This window comes from Scyliorhinus canicula, chromosome 15, assembly GCF_902713615.1.
Source record: "Scyliorhinus canicula chromosome 15, sScyCan1.1, whole genome shotgun sequence".
Lineage (NCBI taxonomy): Eukaryota > Metazoa > Chordata > Chondrichthyes > Carcharhiniformes > Scyliorhinidae > Scyliorhinus > Scyliorhinus canicula.
Genome location: NC_052160.1, coordinates 74,568,219 through 74,580,623, shown reverse-complemented (window position 1 = coordinate 74,580,623; position 12,405 = coordinate 74,568,219). Strand labels below are relative to the sequence as shown.

Sequence of the window (12,405 nt, the reverse complement as noted above, 5' to 3'; positions counted from 1 at the left end):
CTACTGCCCTTGACTGGGCCTACTCTTACCCTAGTCATTCTTTTATTCGTGACATATCTATAGAAAGCTTTAGGGTTATCCTTGATCCTACCTGCCAAAGACTTCTCATGTCCCCTCCTGGCTCTTCTTAGCTCTCTCTTTAGGTCCTTCATAGCTAGCTTGTAACTCTCGAGCGCCCTAACTGAACCTTCACGTCTCATCTTTACATAAGCCTCTGGATTTGATTTACATAAGTCTTCATTTAAGAGCATAAGAACTAGGAGCAGGAATAGGCCATCTGGCCCCTCGAGCCTGCTCCACCTTTCAATGAGATCATGGCTGATCTTTTTTGGACTCAGCTCCACTTTCCGGCCCGAACACCATAACCCTTAATCCCTTTATTCTTCAAAAACCTGTCTATCTTTATCTTAAAAACATTTAATGAAGGAGCCTCAATTGCTCCACTGGGCAAGGAATTCCATGGGCGAGATTCTCCGCAAATGCGGAGAGTCGTATAGGCTGCTGTGAAACTGGCCGTGTTTCACGGCAGCCTTCACGCCCGTTCCCGGGACCCGATTCTCCCCCCTCATCGAGGCTAGGAGCGGGACCTCGGGAATCACGGCGTCGCGCCCTTAACGACCGTCGTTAAGGCCGCTCGCCAAGATGACGCGCGGCTGCCGTCTGTATGACGTCAGCCGCGCATGCGCGGGTGACCTCATCACGCCATTGACGGAACCCACGCATGCGCGGTTCCGCATTTCTCCACCGCCTTCCGACAAGATGTGGCGGCTTGATCTTGTCGGGCGGCGGAGGGGAAATACTGCGTCCCTTTTGGACGCAGGCCCGATGATCGGTGGGCACCGATCACGGGCCTGTCCCCTCCCGAGCACAACGGTGGTGCTCCCGCCCCAAACGGGCCCCTGGATGCCCCAAATGGGCATCCAGCGCCCGTTTTTACGACGACAGCAAGCAGGTGTGTTTGCTGCCGTGAAAAAACGGGCGTAAAGGCCCGGCCTCTCGGCCCATCGGCCGCGGAGAATCGCCGCTCGTCGTAAAAAACGGCGAGCGGCAATTCGTGACGTGGGTCGGTCGTGGCTGGGGGGGGGGAATAACGGGAGGGCGGAAAAAATGTTGGGAGGCCCTCCCGCTATTCTCCCAACCGGCGTGGGCAGCGGAGAATCACGCCCCATAGATTCACAACCCTTTGGGTGAAGAAGTTCCTCCTAACCCCCCCCCCCCCCCGCATCCTTCTAAATTCCAATGAGTACAGACCCAGTCTACTCAACCTCTCCTCGTAATCCAACCTCTTCAGCTCTGGGATTAACCTAGTGAATCTCCTCTGCACACCCTCCAGTGCCAGTATGTCCTTTCTCAAGTAAGGAGACCAAAACTGAACACAATACTCCAGGTGTGGCCTCACTAACACCTTATACAATTGCAGCATAACCTCCCTAGTCTGAAACTCCATCCCTCCAGCAATGAAGGGCAAAATTCCATTTGCCTTCTTAAACACGTGTTGCACCTGTAAACCAACATTTTGCGACTCATGCACTAGCACACCCAGGTCTCTCTGCACAGCGGCATGTTTTCATTTAAATACTTTTGCTATTATTCCTACCAAAATGGATAACCTCACATTTGTCAACATTGATTTCCATCTGCCAGACCCTAGCCCATTCACTTAACCTATCCAAATCCCTCTGCAGACTTCCGGTTACCTCTGCATTCTTTGCTTTACCACTCATCTTAGTGTTGTCTGCAAACTTGGACACATTGCACTTGGTCCCCAACTCTAAATCATCTGTGTAAGTTGTGAACAATTGTGGGCCCAACACTGATCCCTGGGGGACACCATTTGCCAACCAGAAAAGCACTCATTAATCCCCACTCTTTGCTTTCTATTGATTAACCAATCCTCTATCCATGCTACTACTTTACCCTTAATGCCATGCATCTTGATCTTATGCAGCAATCTTTTGTGTGGCACCTTGTCAAAAGCTTTCTGGAAATCCAGATATACCACATTCATTGGCTCCCCGTTATCTACCGCACTGGTAATTCCCTCAAAAAATTCCACTAAATTAGTTAGGCACGACCTGCCCTTTATGAACCCATGCTGCGTCCTTAGTCTTCATTTATGTCTCTTGGGCTGCTTCTGTGGTAAACCAGCAGCTTGCCTTTCAGATCAATCTTCCTTCACACAGTGCTTGCTGGGAGGTAAATGGCTATTCCTGGTGTTGACTGAGATCTTTTAAAAAACCAACTCCCTGCACAAGTTTCAGTATCCCCTTGAATATGTTTTTCCCCTTGACCTAACATATTTAAAACTGCACTCTCTCAGACTTAATTACCTTTATCTTTTTAGCGTTTGGAGTTTGAAAACAAAGTAAACTCACTTTTATGTGCCTTCCCCATGACACCTTTCCTTCACACCTAGTATCTCTTCTTTTGAATCCTTAACGACTGATTCAAATCTATTCATGTTCTGTCCCTGTTGTTACTAAATTGCCTTGGGTAAACATCTGGTTGCAGTGTTGCTAGACTCCTTAACATATCAAATGCCCCAGTTCCATTCACACAATTATCTTATTTTTCCTCACAGTTTAAAATACATAATCAAAACATTGTCGGCAGAAAATATTCCAGTTTCATGGATTTTCCTGATATTTTTATGACATCCCCTGGCTACATACTTACTTCTGCAAATGGCCTACAATAAAAATACACAATGGCTTCAACAAGCTATGTATGTGTGTATCAGTACTTGTACTCACCTGTAGCACATTTGAATTTTCAAGTTATGAACAATTTAATGGCCTCCTCCTCCTATTTCCTACATTCAAAAGCATAAGGAATTACAGCTTTGATAAAGATTCATCCAGACTCGAAACGTTAGCTCCCTTTTCTCTCCACAAATACTGTCAGACATGTTTAGATTGTCCAGTGTTTTCTGTTTTTGTTTCAGATTCCAGCATCCGCAGTAATCTGTTTTTATCTCAGTAATTGTAGAATTGTTAAGGCACAGAGGGAGGCCATTTGGTCCTTTGTTCCTGCACCGCTCTTCAAACAAGCATCATGACATAGTGCCATTCTTTTGCCTTTTCCCTGGATCCCTGCACATTGTTCCTATTTATGTAATCATTTAATGCCTTCTTCAATGCCTCGATTGAACCTGCCTCCACCACATTTCCAACCAGTACATTCCAAACCCAAACCACTCGTGTGAAAAGGTTTTTTCTCATATTATATGTACTTGTTTTGCAAATTACCTTAATTTTGTGTCCTCTCATTCTTGATCCTTGTGCGAACGGAAACAGTTCCTCCCTATCTACTCTGTCCAGCCTCCTCGTGATTTTGAACATCTCTATCAAACCTCTTCTCAGCATCCTTCTCTCCCAAGGATAACAATCCCAATCTATCCTGATAACTGAGGTTTCACATCCCTAGAACCATTCTTGTGAACCTCTTCTGCACTCTCTCCAATGTGTTCACATCCTTCCTATAGTTTGGGACCCAGAACTGTATACAATATTCCAGCTGAGGTTTAATAGGTGTCTTTTATACGTTCAGCATAACCTCCTTGCTCTTGTGCTCTATGTCCCAATGAATAAAGCCTAGGATATTATATGCTTTCTTAACTTCTCCCTCCAGCTGTCCTGCCAGCTTCAATGATCTATGCACACATACATCCAGGACCCTCTGCTCCTGCACCACCTTAAGAATTTTATGCCTTTATATTGTTTTGCCATGTTCTTCCTAACAAATACACCACCTCACACATCTCTGCATTGAACTTAATCTGCTACCTATCTGCCCCCTCCAGCAACATTTTTATGACCTTCTGAAGTTCTACACTGCTCTCTTCAGAATTTACAATACTTTCAAGTTTTGTGTCATCTGCAAACTGGCCCATACACACCAAGAATCTAAATCATTTAATATATATAAAGAAAAGCAACAGTCCCAATACCAACCCTTGGGGAACCCCAGTACAAACCATCCTCCAGCCCCAAAAATATCCATTGATCATTATTCTCTGCTTGGTATTATTCAGCCAAGTTTGTATCCATGTTGCTACTGTTCCTTTTATTCCATGAGCTATAACTTTTCTCAAGCCTATTGTATGGCATTGTATCAATGCCTTCTGAAAGTCTATTGTAAGGATCCTCCTGTTTAAACTGTTTGTTCCCTGTTTTCCCCTTTTACTTTTACTATTATAATTTTTGTCCATGGCCGATTAATGGACTTTGCCTTTAATGTGGATTTTGCCTTTGATTCGAGCAGCAGCCTGTGCTGGTTTCAACGGTAGATTGACCTATGATCGTGAGGCAAAGCAGTCTGTATGAAGCTGTCTGTAATTCAAAACACCAGATTCCAGAGGTTGTGCTGCGTTGTTTCAACCAAGCAGATTCCAGAACAATTTGACTGATATCAGTGGTGATTCAGATTGATGGACTTGGCTGGTGGCCAATAAGCTGGCTCAAAAAGGCTGCGCTTTGCCGAAACTTAGTGGTGATTGGTTCCAACATCTCTGGACTGTTCTTCAGAGCCATGAGATTCATTTTTAGTTTCAGTTTGAATTCTAGCCACAGAGGTGAAAGACCAGCTGAATCCTCTCCAGAAAAATGATTGCTAAGTCGTTGCATTAAAACACCCAGACAACTCTTTCTCTCCAAAAATCTAGACAGTGTTGGATTCCTGGAAACAGGGCCTGGAGAACAACTCATGAGCTGAGAACAAAGTCTGAGGAAACAAAGCCTTTGTCCTTCAAGGAAATATCTGAGTTCAATGTTGAAAAGCTGCAGAACACCAGTACAGGCTACAAAATTATAGACACTTTGAACCTCACTCGTACAGGGAAGATCTTTTGCCCTTATCTTTTTATTTTCACCCCTTTCCACCCCGATGTGTGGGTAGAGGGTGGGACAGTAAAAGGGCAAGTAGTAGGTTAACTTGCCATTATTCCATTATCTCTGTAAAGTAAGCGGGGATGGAGGCTAGGGCAGTTGCATGCTCCTCCTGTAGTATGTGGGTGGTGAGGGATACCACTGGTGTCCCCGCTGACTATACCTGCGGGAAGTGCACCCAACTCCAGCTCCTCAGAGACCGTGTTAGGGAACTGGAGCTGGATGAACTTCGGATCATCCAGGAGGCAGAGGAGGTTATCGAGAAGAGTTACAGGGAGGAAGCCACACCCAAGGTACTGGACAAGAGTAGCTGGATTACAGTCAGGGAAAAGAAAACTAACAGGCAGACAGTGCAGGGATCCCTCGTGGCCGTTCCCCTTCAAAACAAGTATACCGTTTTAGATGCTGTTGGGGGGGGAAGGCCCTAGCGGCCAGGTCTCTGGCACTGAGTCTGGCTCTGGGGCTCAGAAAGAAAGGGGGGAGCATAGAAAAGCAATAGTAATAGGAGATTCAATGGTTAGGGGAATAGGTAGGAGATTCTGTGGTCGCGAGCGAGACTCCCGGAAAGTATGTTGCCTCCCGGGTGCCAGGGCCAGGGATGTCTCGGATCGTGTCTTCAGGATCCTGAAGGGGGAGGGTGAGCAGCCAGAAGTCGTGGTGCACATTGGTACCAACGACGTAGGTAGGAAAAGGGGTGTGGAGGTAATAAACAAGTTTAGGGAGTTAGGCTGGAAGTTAAAGGCCAGGACAGACCGAGTTGTCATCTCTGGTTTGTTGCCGGTGCCACGTGATAGCGAGGCTAGGAATAAGGAGTGAGTGCAGTTGAACACGTGGCTGCAGGAATGGTGTAGGAGGGAGGGCTTCAGGTATTTGGATAATTGGAGCGCATTCTGGGGAAGGTGGGACCTGTACAAGCAGGACGGGTTGCATCTGAACCAGAGGGGCACCAATATCCTGGGGGGGAGGTTTTCTAGTACTCTTCGGGAGGGTTTAAACTAATTTGGCAGGGGAATGGGAACCGGATTTGTAGTCCAGCAACTAAGGAAGCCGATATTCAGGACGCCAAAGCACGTAGTGATGCAGTGGGGAAGGTAACACTGACAAAGGAGTACTTGCAGGCAAGGAGATGGGTTGAAGTGTGGATACTTCAATGCAAGAAGCATCAGGAATAAGGTGGGTGAACTTAAGGCTTGGATCGGTACTTGGGACTACGATGTGGTGGCCATCACGGAAACTTGGATAGAAGAGGGGCAGAAATGGTTGTTGGAGGTCCCTGATTATAGATGTTTCAACAAGATTAGGGAGGATGGTAAAAGAGGTGGGGGGTTGCATTGTTAATTAGAGATAGTATAACAGCTGCAGAAAGGCAATTCGAGGGGGATCTGCCTACTGAGGTAATATGGGTTGAAGTCAGAAATAGGAAAGGAGCAGTCACCTTGTTGGGAGTTTTCTATAGGCCCCCCAATAGCAACAGAGATGTTTCATAGTTTCATAGAATTTACAGTGCAGAAGGAGGCCATTCAGCCATCGAGTCTGCACCGGCTCTTGGAAAGAGCACCCTACCCAAGGTCAACACCTCCACCCTATCCCAATAACCCAGCAACCCCACCCAACACTAAGGGCAATTTTGGACACTAAGGGCAAGAATTATAGCTGGGGGAAAGGCAATTATGATGCTATTCGGCAAGATTTAGGATGTATAGGATGGGGAAGGAAACTCTCGGGGATGGGTACAATTGAAATGTGGAGCTTTTTCAAGGAACAGCTACTGCGTGTCCTTGATAAGTATGTACCTGTCAGGCAGGGAGGAAGTTGTCGAGCAAGGGAACCGTGGTTTACTAAGGAAGTTGAAGCACTTGTCAAGAGGAAGAAGAAGGCTTATGTTAGGATGAGACATGAAGGCTCAGTTAGGGCACTTGAGAGTTACAAGTTAGCCAGGAAGGACCTAAAGGGAGAGTTAAGAAGAGCGAGGAGAGGACACGAAAAGTCGTTGGCGGATAGGATCAAGGAAAACCCTAAGGCTTTCTATAGGTATATCAGGAACAAAAGAATGACTAGAGTAAGATTAGGGCCAATCAAGGATAGTAGTGGAAAGTTGTGTGTGGAATCAGAGGAGATAGGGGAAGCGTTAAATGGATATTTTTCGTCAGTGTTTACACTGGAGAAAGACAATGTTGTCGAGGAAAATACTCAGGTTCAGTCGACCAGGCTAGCTGGGATTGAGGTTCACAGGAGGAGGTGTTAGCAATTTTGGAAAGTGTAAAAATAGATAAGTCCTCTGGGCCAGATGGGATTTATCCTAGGATTCTCTGGGAAGCCAGGGAGGAGATTGCAGAGCCTTTGTCCTTGATCTTTGTGTCATCTTTGTCGACAGGAATAGTGCCGGAAGGCTGGAGGACTCGATGGGCCGAATGGTCTCCTTCTGCACTGTAAATTCTATGTAATCTATGTAAATGTTGTCCCCTTGTTCAAGAAGGGGAGAAGAGACAACCCTGGTAATTATAGACCTGTGAGCCTTACTTCGGTTGTGGGTAAAATGTTGGAAAAGGTTATAAGAGATAGGGTTTATAATCATCTTGAAAAGAACAAGTTGATTAGCGATACTCAACACGGTTTTGTGAAGGGTATTTCATGCCTCACAAACCTTATTGAGTTTTTTGAGAAGGTGACCAAACAGGTGGATGAGGGTAAAGCGGTTGATGTGGTGTATATGGATTTCAGTAAGGCGTTTGATAAGGTTCCCCACGGTAGGCTATTGCAGAAAATACGGAAGTATGGGATTGAAGGTGATTTAGCGGTTTGGATCAGTAATTGGCTAGCTGAAAGAAGACAGAGGGTGGTGGTTGATGGCAAATGTTCATCCTGGAGTTCAGTTACTAGTGGTGTACCGCAAGGATCTGTTTTGGGGCCACTGCTGTTTGTCATTTTTATAAATGACCTGGAAGAGGGTGTAGAAGGATGGGTTAGTAAATTTGCAGATGGCACGAAGGTCGGTGGAGTTGTGGATAGTGCTGAAGGATGTTATAGGATACAGAGGGACATAGATAATCTGCAGAGCTGGGCTGAGAGGTGGCAGATGGAGTTTAATGCGGAAAAGTGTGAGGTGGTTCACTTTGGAAGGAGTAACAGGAATGCAGAGTAGTAGGCTAATGGCAAGATTCTTGGTAGTGTAGACACATGGATGAAAATGGAATAGTGTAGGTCAGATAGGCTTCAGATGGTTTCACAGGTCGGCGCAACATCGAGGGCCGAAGGGCCCGTACTGCGCTGTAATGTTCTATCTATGTTCTATACCTATCCCTGCCCATCGCTAAAGTAAACATAACCGAATTGTGATCACTATCACCAAAGTGCTCACCTACATCTAAATCTAACCCCTGGCCGGGTTCATTACCCAGTACCAAATCCAATGTGGCATCGCCCCTTGTTGGCCTGTCTACATACTGTGTCAGAAAACCCTCCTGCACACACTGCACAAAAACTGACCCATCTATTGTACTCAAACTACAGTATTTCCAGTCAATATTTGGAAAGTTAAAGTCCCCCATAACAACTACCCTGTTACTCTCGCTCCTGTCAAGAATCATCCTTGCAATCCTTTTCTCTACATCTCTGGAACTATTTGGAGGTCTATAGACAACTCCCAACAGGGTGATCTCTCCTCTCCTGTTCCTAACCTCGGCCCATACTACCTCAGTAGACGAGTCCTCAAACGTGTGTATTGAGTCTGAAGAGATAGGAGAGGTCTTGAACAAGTATTTTTCTTCAGTATTTACAAACGAGAGGGGCCATATTGTTGGAGAGAACAGTGTGAAACAGACTGGTAAGCTCGAGGAGATACTTGTTAGGAAGGAAGATGTGTTGGGCGTTTTGAAAAACTTGAGGATAGACAAGTCCCCCGGGCCTGACGGGATATATCCAAGGATTCTATGGGAAGCAAGAAATTAAATTGCAGAGCCGTTGGTAATGATCTTTTCGTCCTCGCTGTCAACAGGGGTGGTAACAGAGGATTGGAGAGTGGCGAATGTCGTCCCCTGTTCAAAAAAGGGAATAGGGATAACCCTGGGAATTACAGGCCAGTTAGTCTTACTTCGGTGGTAGGCAAAGTAATGGAAAAGGTACTGAGGGATAGGATTTCTGAGCATCTGGAAAGACACTGCTTGATTAGGGATAGTCAGCACGGATTTGTGAGGGGTAGGTCTTGCCTTACAAGTCTTATTGACTTCTTTGAGGAGGTGACTAAGCATGTGGATGAAGGTAAAGCAGTGGATGTAGTGTACATGGATTTTAGTAAGGCATTTGATAAGGTTCCCCATGGTAGGCTTATGCAGAAAGTAAGGAGGCATGGGATAGTGGGAAATTTGGCCAGTTGGATAACGAACTGGCTAACCGATAGAAGACAGAGTGGTGATGGATGGCAAATATTCAGCCTGGAGCCCAGTTACCAGTGGCGTACCGCAGGGATCAGTTCTGGGTCCTCTGCTGTTTGTGATTTTCATTAACGACTTGGATGAGGGAGTTGAAGGGTGGGTCAGTAAATTTGCAGATGATACGAAGATTGGTGGAGTTGTGGATAGTGAGGAAGGCTGTTGTCGGCTTCAAAGAGACATAGATAGGATGCAGAGCTGGGCTGAGAAGTGGCAGATGGAGTTTAACCCTGACAAGTGTGAGGTTGTCCATTTTGGAAGGACAAATATGAATGCGGAATACAGGGTTAACGGTAGGGTTCTTGGCAATGTAGAGGAGCAGAGAGATCTTGGGGTCTATGTTCATAGATCTTGGAAAGTTGCCACTCAAGTGGATAGAGCTGTGCAGAAGGCCCATGGTGTGCTAGCGTTCATTAGCAGAGGGATTGAATTTCAGAGCCATGAGGTGATGATGCAGCTGTACAAAACCTTGGTCAGGCCACATTTGGAGTACTGTGTGCAGTTCTGGTCACCTCATTTTAGGAAGGATGTGGAAGCTTTGGAAAAGGTGCAAAGGAGATTTACCAGGATGTTGCCTGGAATGGAGAGTAGGTCTTACGAGGAAAGGTTGAGGGTGCTCGGCCTTTTCTCATTAGAACGGAGAAGGATGAGGGGCGACTTGATAGAGATTTATAAGATGATCAGGGGAATAGATAGAGTAGACAGTCAGAGTCTTTTCCCCCGGGTGGAATAAATCATTACAAGGGGACATAAATTTAAGGTAAATGGTGGAAGATATAGGGGGGATGTCAGAGGTAGGTTCTTTACCCAGAGAGTAGTGGGGGTATGGAATGCACTGCCTGTGGAAGTAGTTGAGTCGGAAACGTTAGGGACCTTCAAGCGGCTATTGGATAGGTACATGGATTAGGGTAGAATAATGGAGTGTAGATTAATTTCTTCTTCAGGGCAGCACGGTAGCATTGTGGATAGCACAATTGCTTCACAGCTCCAGGGTCCAGGTTCGATTTCGACTTGGGTCACTGTCTGTGTGGAGTCTGCACATCCTCCCCGTGTGTGCGTGGGTTTCCTCCGGGTGCTCCGGTTTCCTCCCACAGTCCAAAGATGTGCAGGTTGGGTGGATTGGCCATGATAAATTGTCCTTAGTGTCCAAAATTCTATGATTAACCTAGGACAAAAGTTCGGCACAACATCGTGGGCCGAAGGGCCTGTTCTGTGCTGTATTTCTCTATCTATCTCTACATATTTCTGCTATGAATAAACATTAATGGTGTTTCAACTTACAAACCTGTGACTAAATTATTGGGAAGGGCCAAACAGTTCGGGGATTTTATACAAATTATAGGTTAATTCTCTTGTGTTGTGACTCCGGGGTCTGCGGGACTGAAATTGACTGCGCATTAACCCAGGACGCCGTAGCACTATATACATCACCATCAACAGCATTTCCCTCTTTGATCCTTTCTGTTACCTCCTCCAGAAGCTCCAGAAAGTTAGCTAAACACAATTTCCCCTTTAGAATTCCTTTCTGACTCTTCGTAATAAACCCATATTTTTCCATATGATTACTAATTCTATCCTGAACAATTAGGTGGGGTTACGGCATTAGGGTTTGGGAGAGGGCCTAGATAGGGTGCTCTTTCAGCGGGTCATTGCAGACTCAATGGGTCAAATGGCCTCCTGAGCTGAAGGGTTTCTAACAATTCTCTGGAATTTTTTCTGGAAGCTTGCCCACCACTTAACATAAAGTATGCATGTCTTTTTTTGATTTCCAGATGCAATACAGTCACTTTATTGCAGTGTTAATGTAAGCCTACTTTTGACAATAATAAAGAATATTATTAGATCTTACAGATTCCTGCATGGGCTGAGATCAGTAGCTATAGAATAATCATACCTTAAACTAAAAGCTTTTTTTTACTTAATTCTTGTATAATCTTGATGGACAATGTTTGCAAAATAGGATTGAAGTTTAATGTCACATTTAGATCTGTCTTAACTGTATTAACTGTTCTTCACCCGTAATCTGATGTTTCGGGAATGGAGAGAGAATCTTATTGTTTGATAAACTGGTATTACCTTTAAATCTTGACTAGGCAAAAATTGTCCATGTTACCCTTGATGGATACTGCATTTCACCACCAGAGGGCTTCCTCCTTCGAAAAGGGCCAGGTCAATGCCACTTTGACTTTGCTCAAGAAATTCTCTTCATCGATTATCTCCAGAAGAGCAGTAAAGTAGCAGCAAAACAGCAAATTAGGTAAAAACATTTACAGCTCCTTTTTGTTTATATCTACTTGGAACTACTCCTGCAAGTTTAAGAAAGCCAAGATAACTCTGAATTTCTTACAACTCTAATAGCTTTACAATATTGATAAATGCTTTAAGTCATATTGTACATGTGAATTTTTAAGCATCACACGTTTGTTCCCTTTTTGAAAATCAGGTGCTATCACACAAAATCTAAGATGGCATACCTTTAGGTTTGATTTGTTTGCATTAATTTAGTTAAATTTGAAAGTTTTCAAACCTTCTGAAATTATTTACTTATGCAATTTGGCTCACTTGCACCTGCTAGAAGCGACATATATTCACACACAGGGCCCTGTCCTTTGCAAACAGAGGAACATGTCCACACATTGCAACTTTTTCAACTAAACAAAAGTTTTGGGAAACAGCCATTCCCTGGTTCACTCCCCATGGCAGTGCCGTGGCCAATTAGAGTTGATCTGCCTGGTTTGAACTTGAACAAAAACGTAGCAGTTAGCTTCCCTGGTGCATTGCCGTGGCAACATCTCTACCAATCAGAGTCCACTTGCCAACCAATCAACATCCTCTTAAGCTGTATAAATTATTGTTCCTTCAGATTTGGTATTCATGTAAATCTATCCAGATGAATGCAAGGCAAAAAGTTTCGACAGCATAACTCTTTTTATCAACAAATGGTTTTCAGATTTAAATTTCTACATTCTATTCATTTATTTATTTGTTCCTTTACAAAAGTCGGTTTATTTACTTAAAATAATTTATATAGTTGGCAAGAGCATCAGAAACCCGTAATCATTCAGTATTATTAATACAAATAATGAATAAAA

The 12,405-nt window shown here is 44.6% G+C and overlaps 1 protein-coding gene across 2 annotated transcripts in view; it reads left to right on the top strand.

The window, feature by feature from the left end:
- LOC119978090 (katanin-interacting protein) overlaps window positions 1-12,405 on the top strand; it is a 307,079-nt gene that overhangs the window by 251,622 nt on the left and 43,052 nt on the right. For both annotated transcript variants that reach the window (XM_038819487.1, XM_038819488.1), the window contains exon 21: window positions 11,407-11,570. In XM_038819487.1, the coding sequence (XP_038675415.1) occupies window positions 11,407-11,570 (164 nt within the window). The remainder of the gene's footprint in view (window positions 1-11,406; window positions 11,571-12,405) is intronic.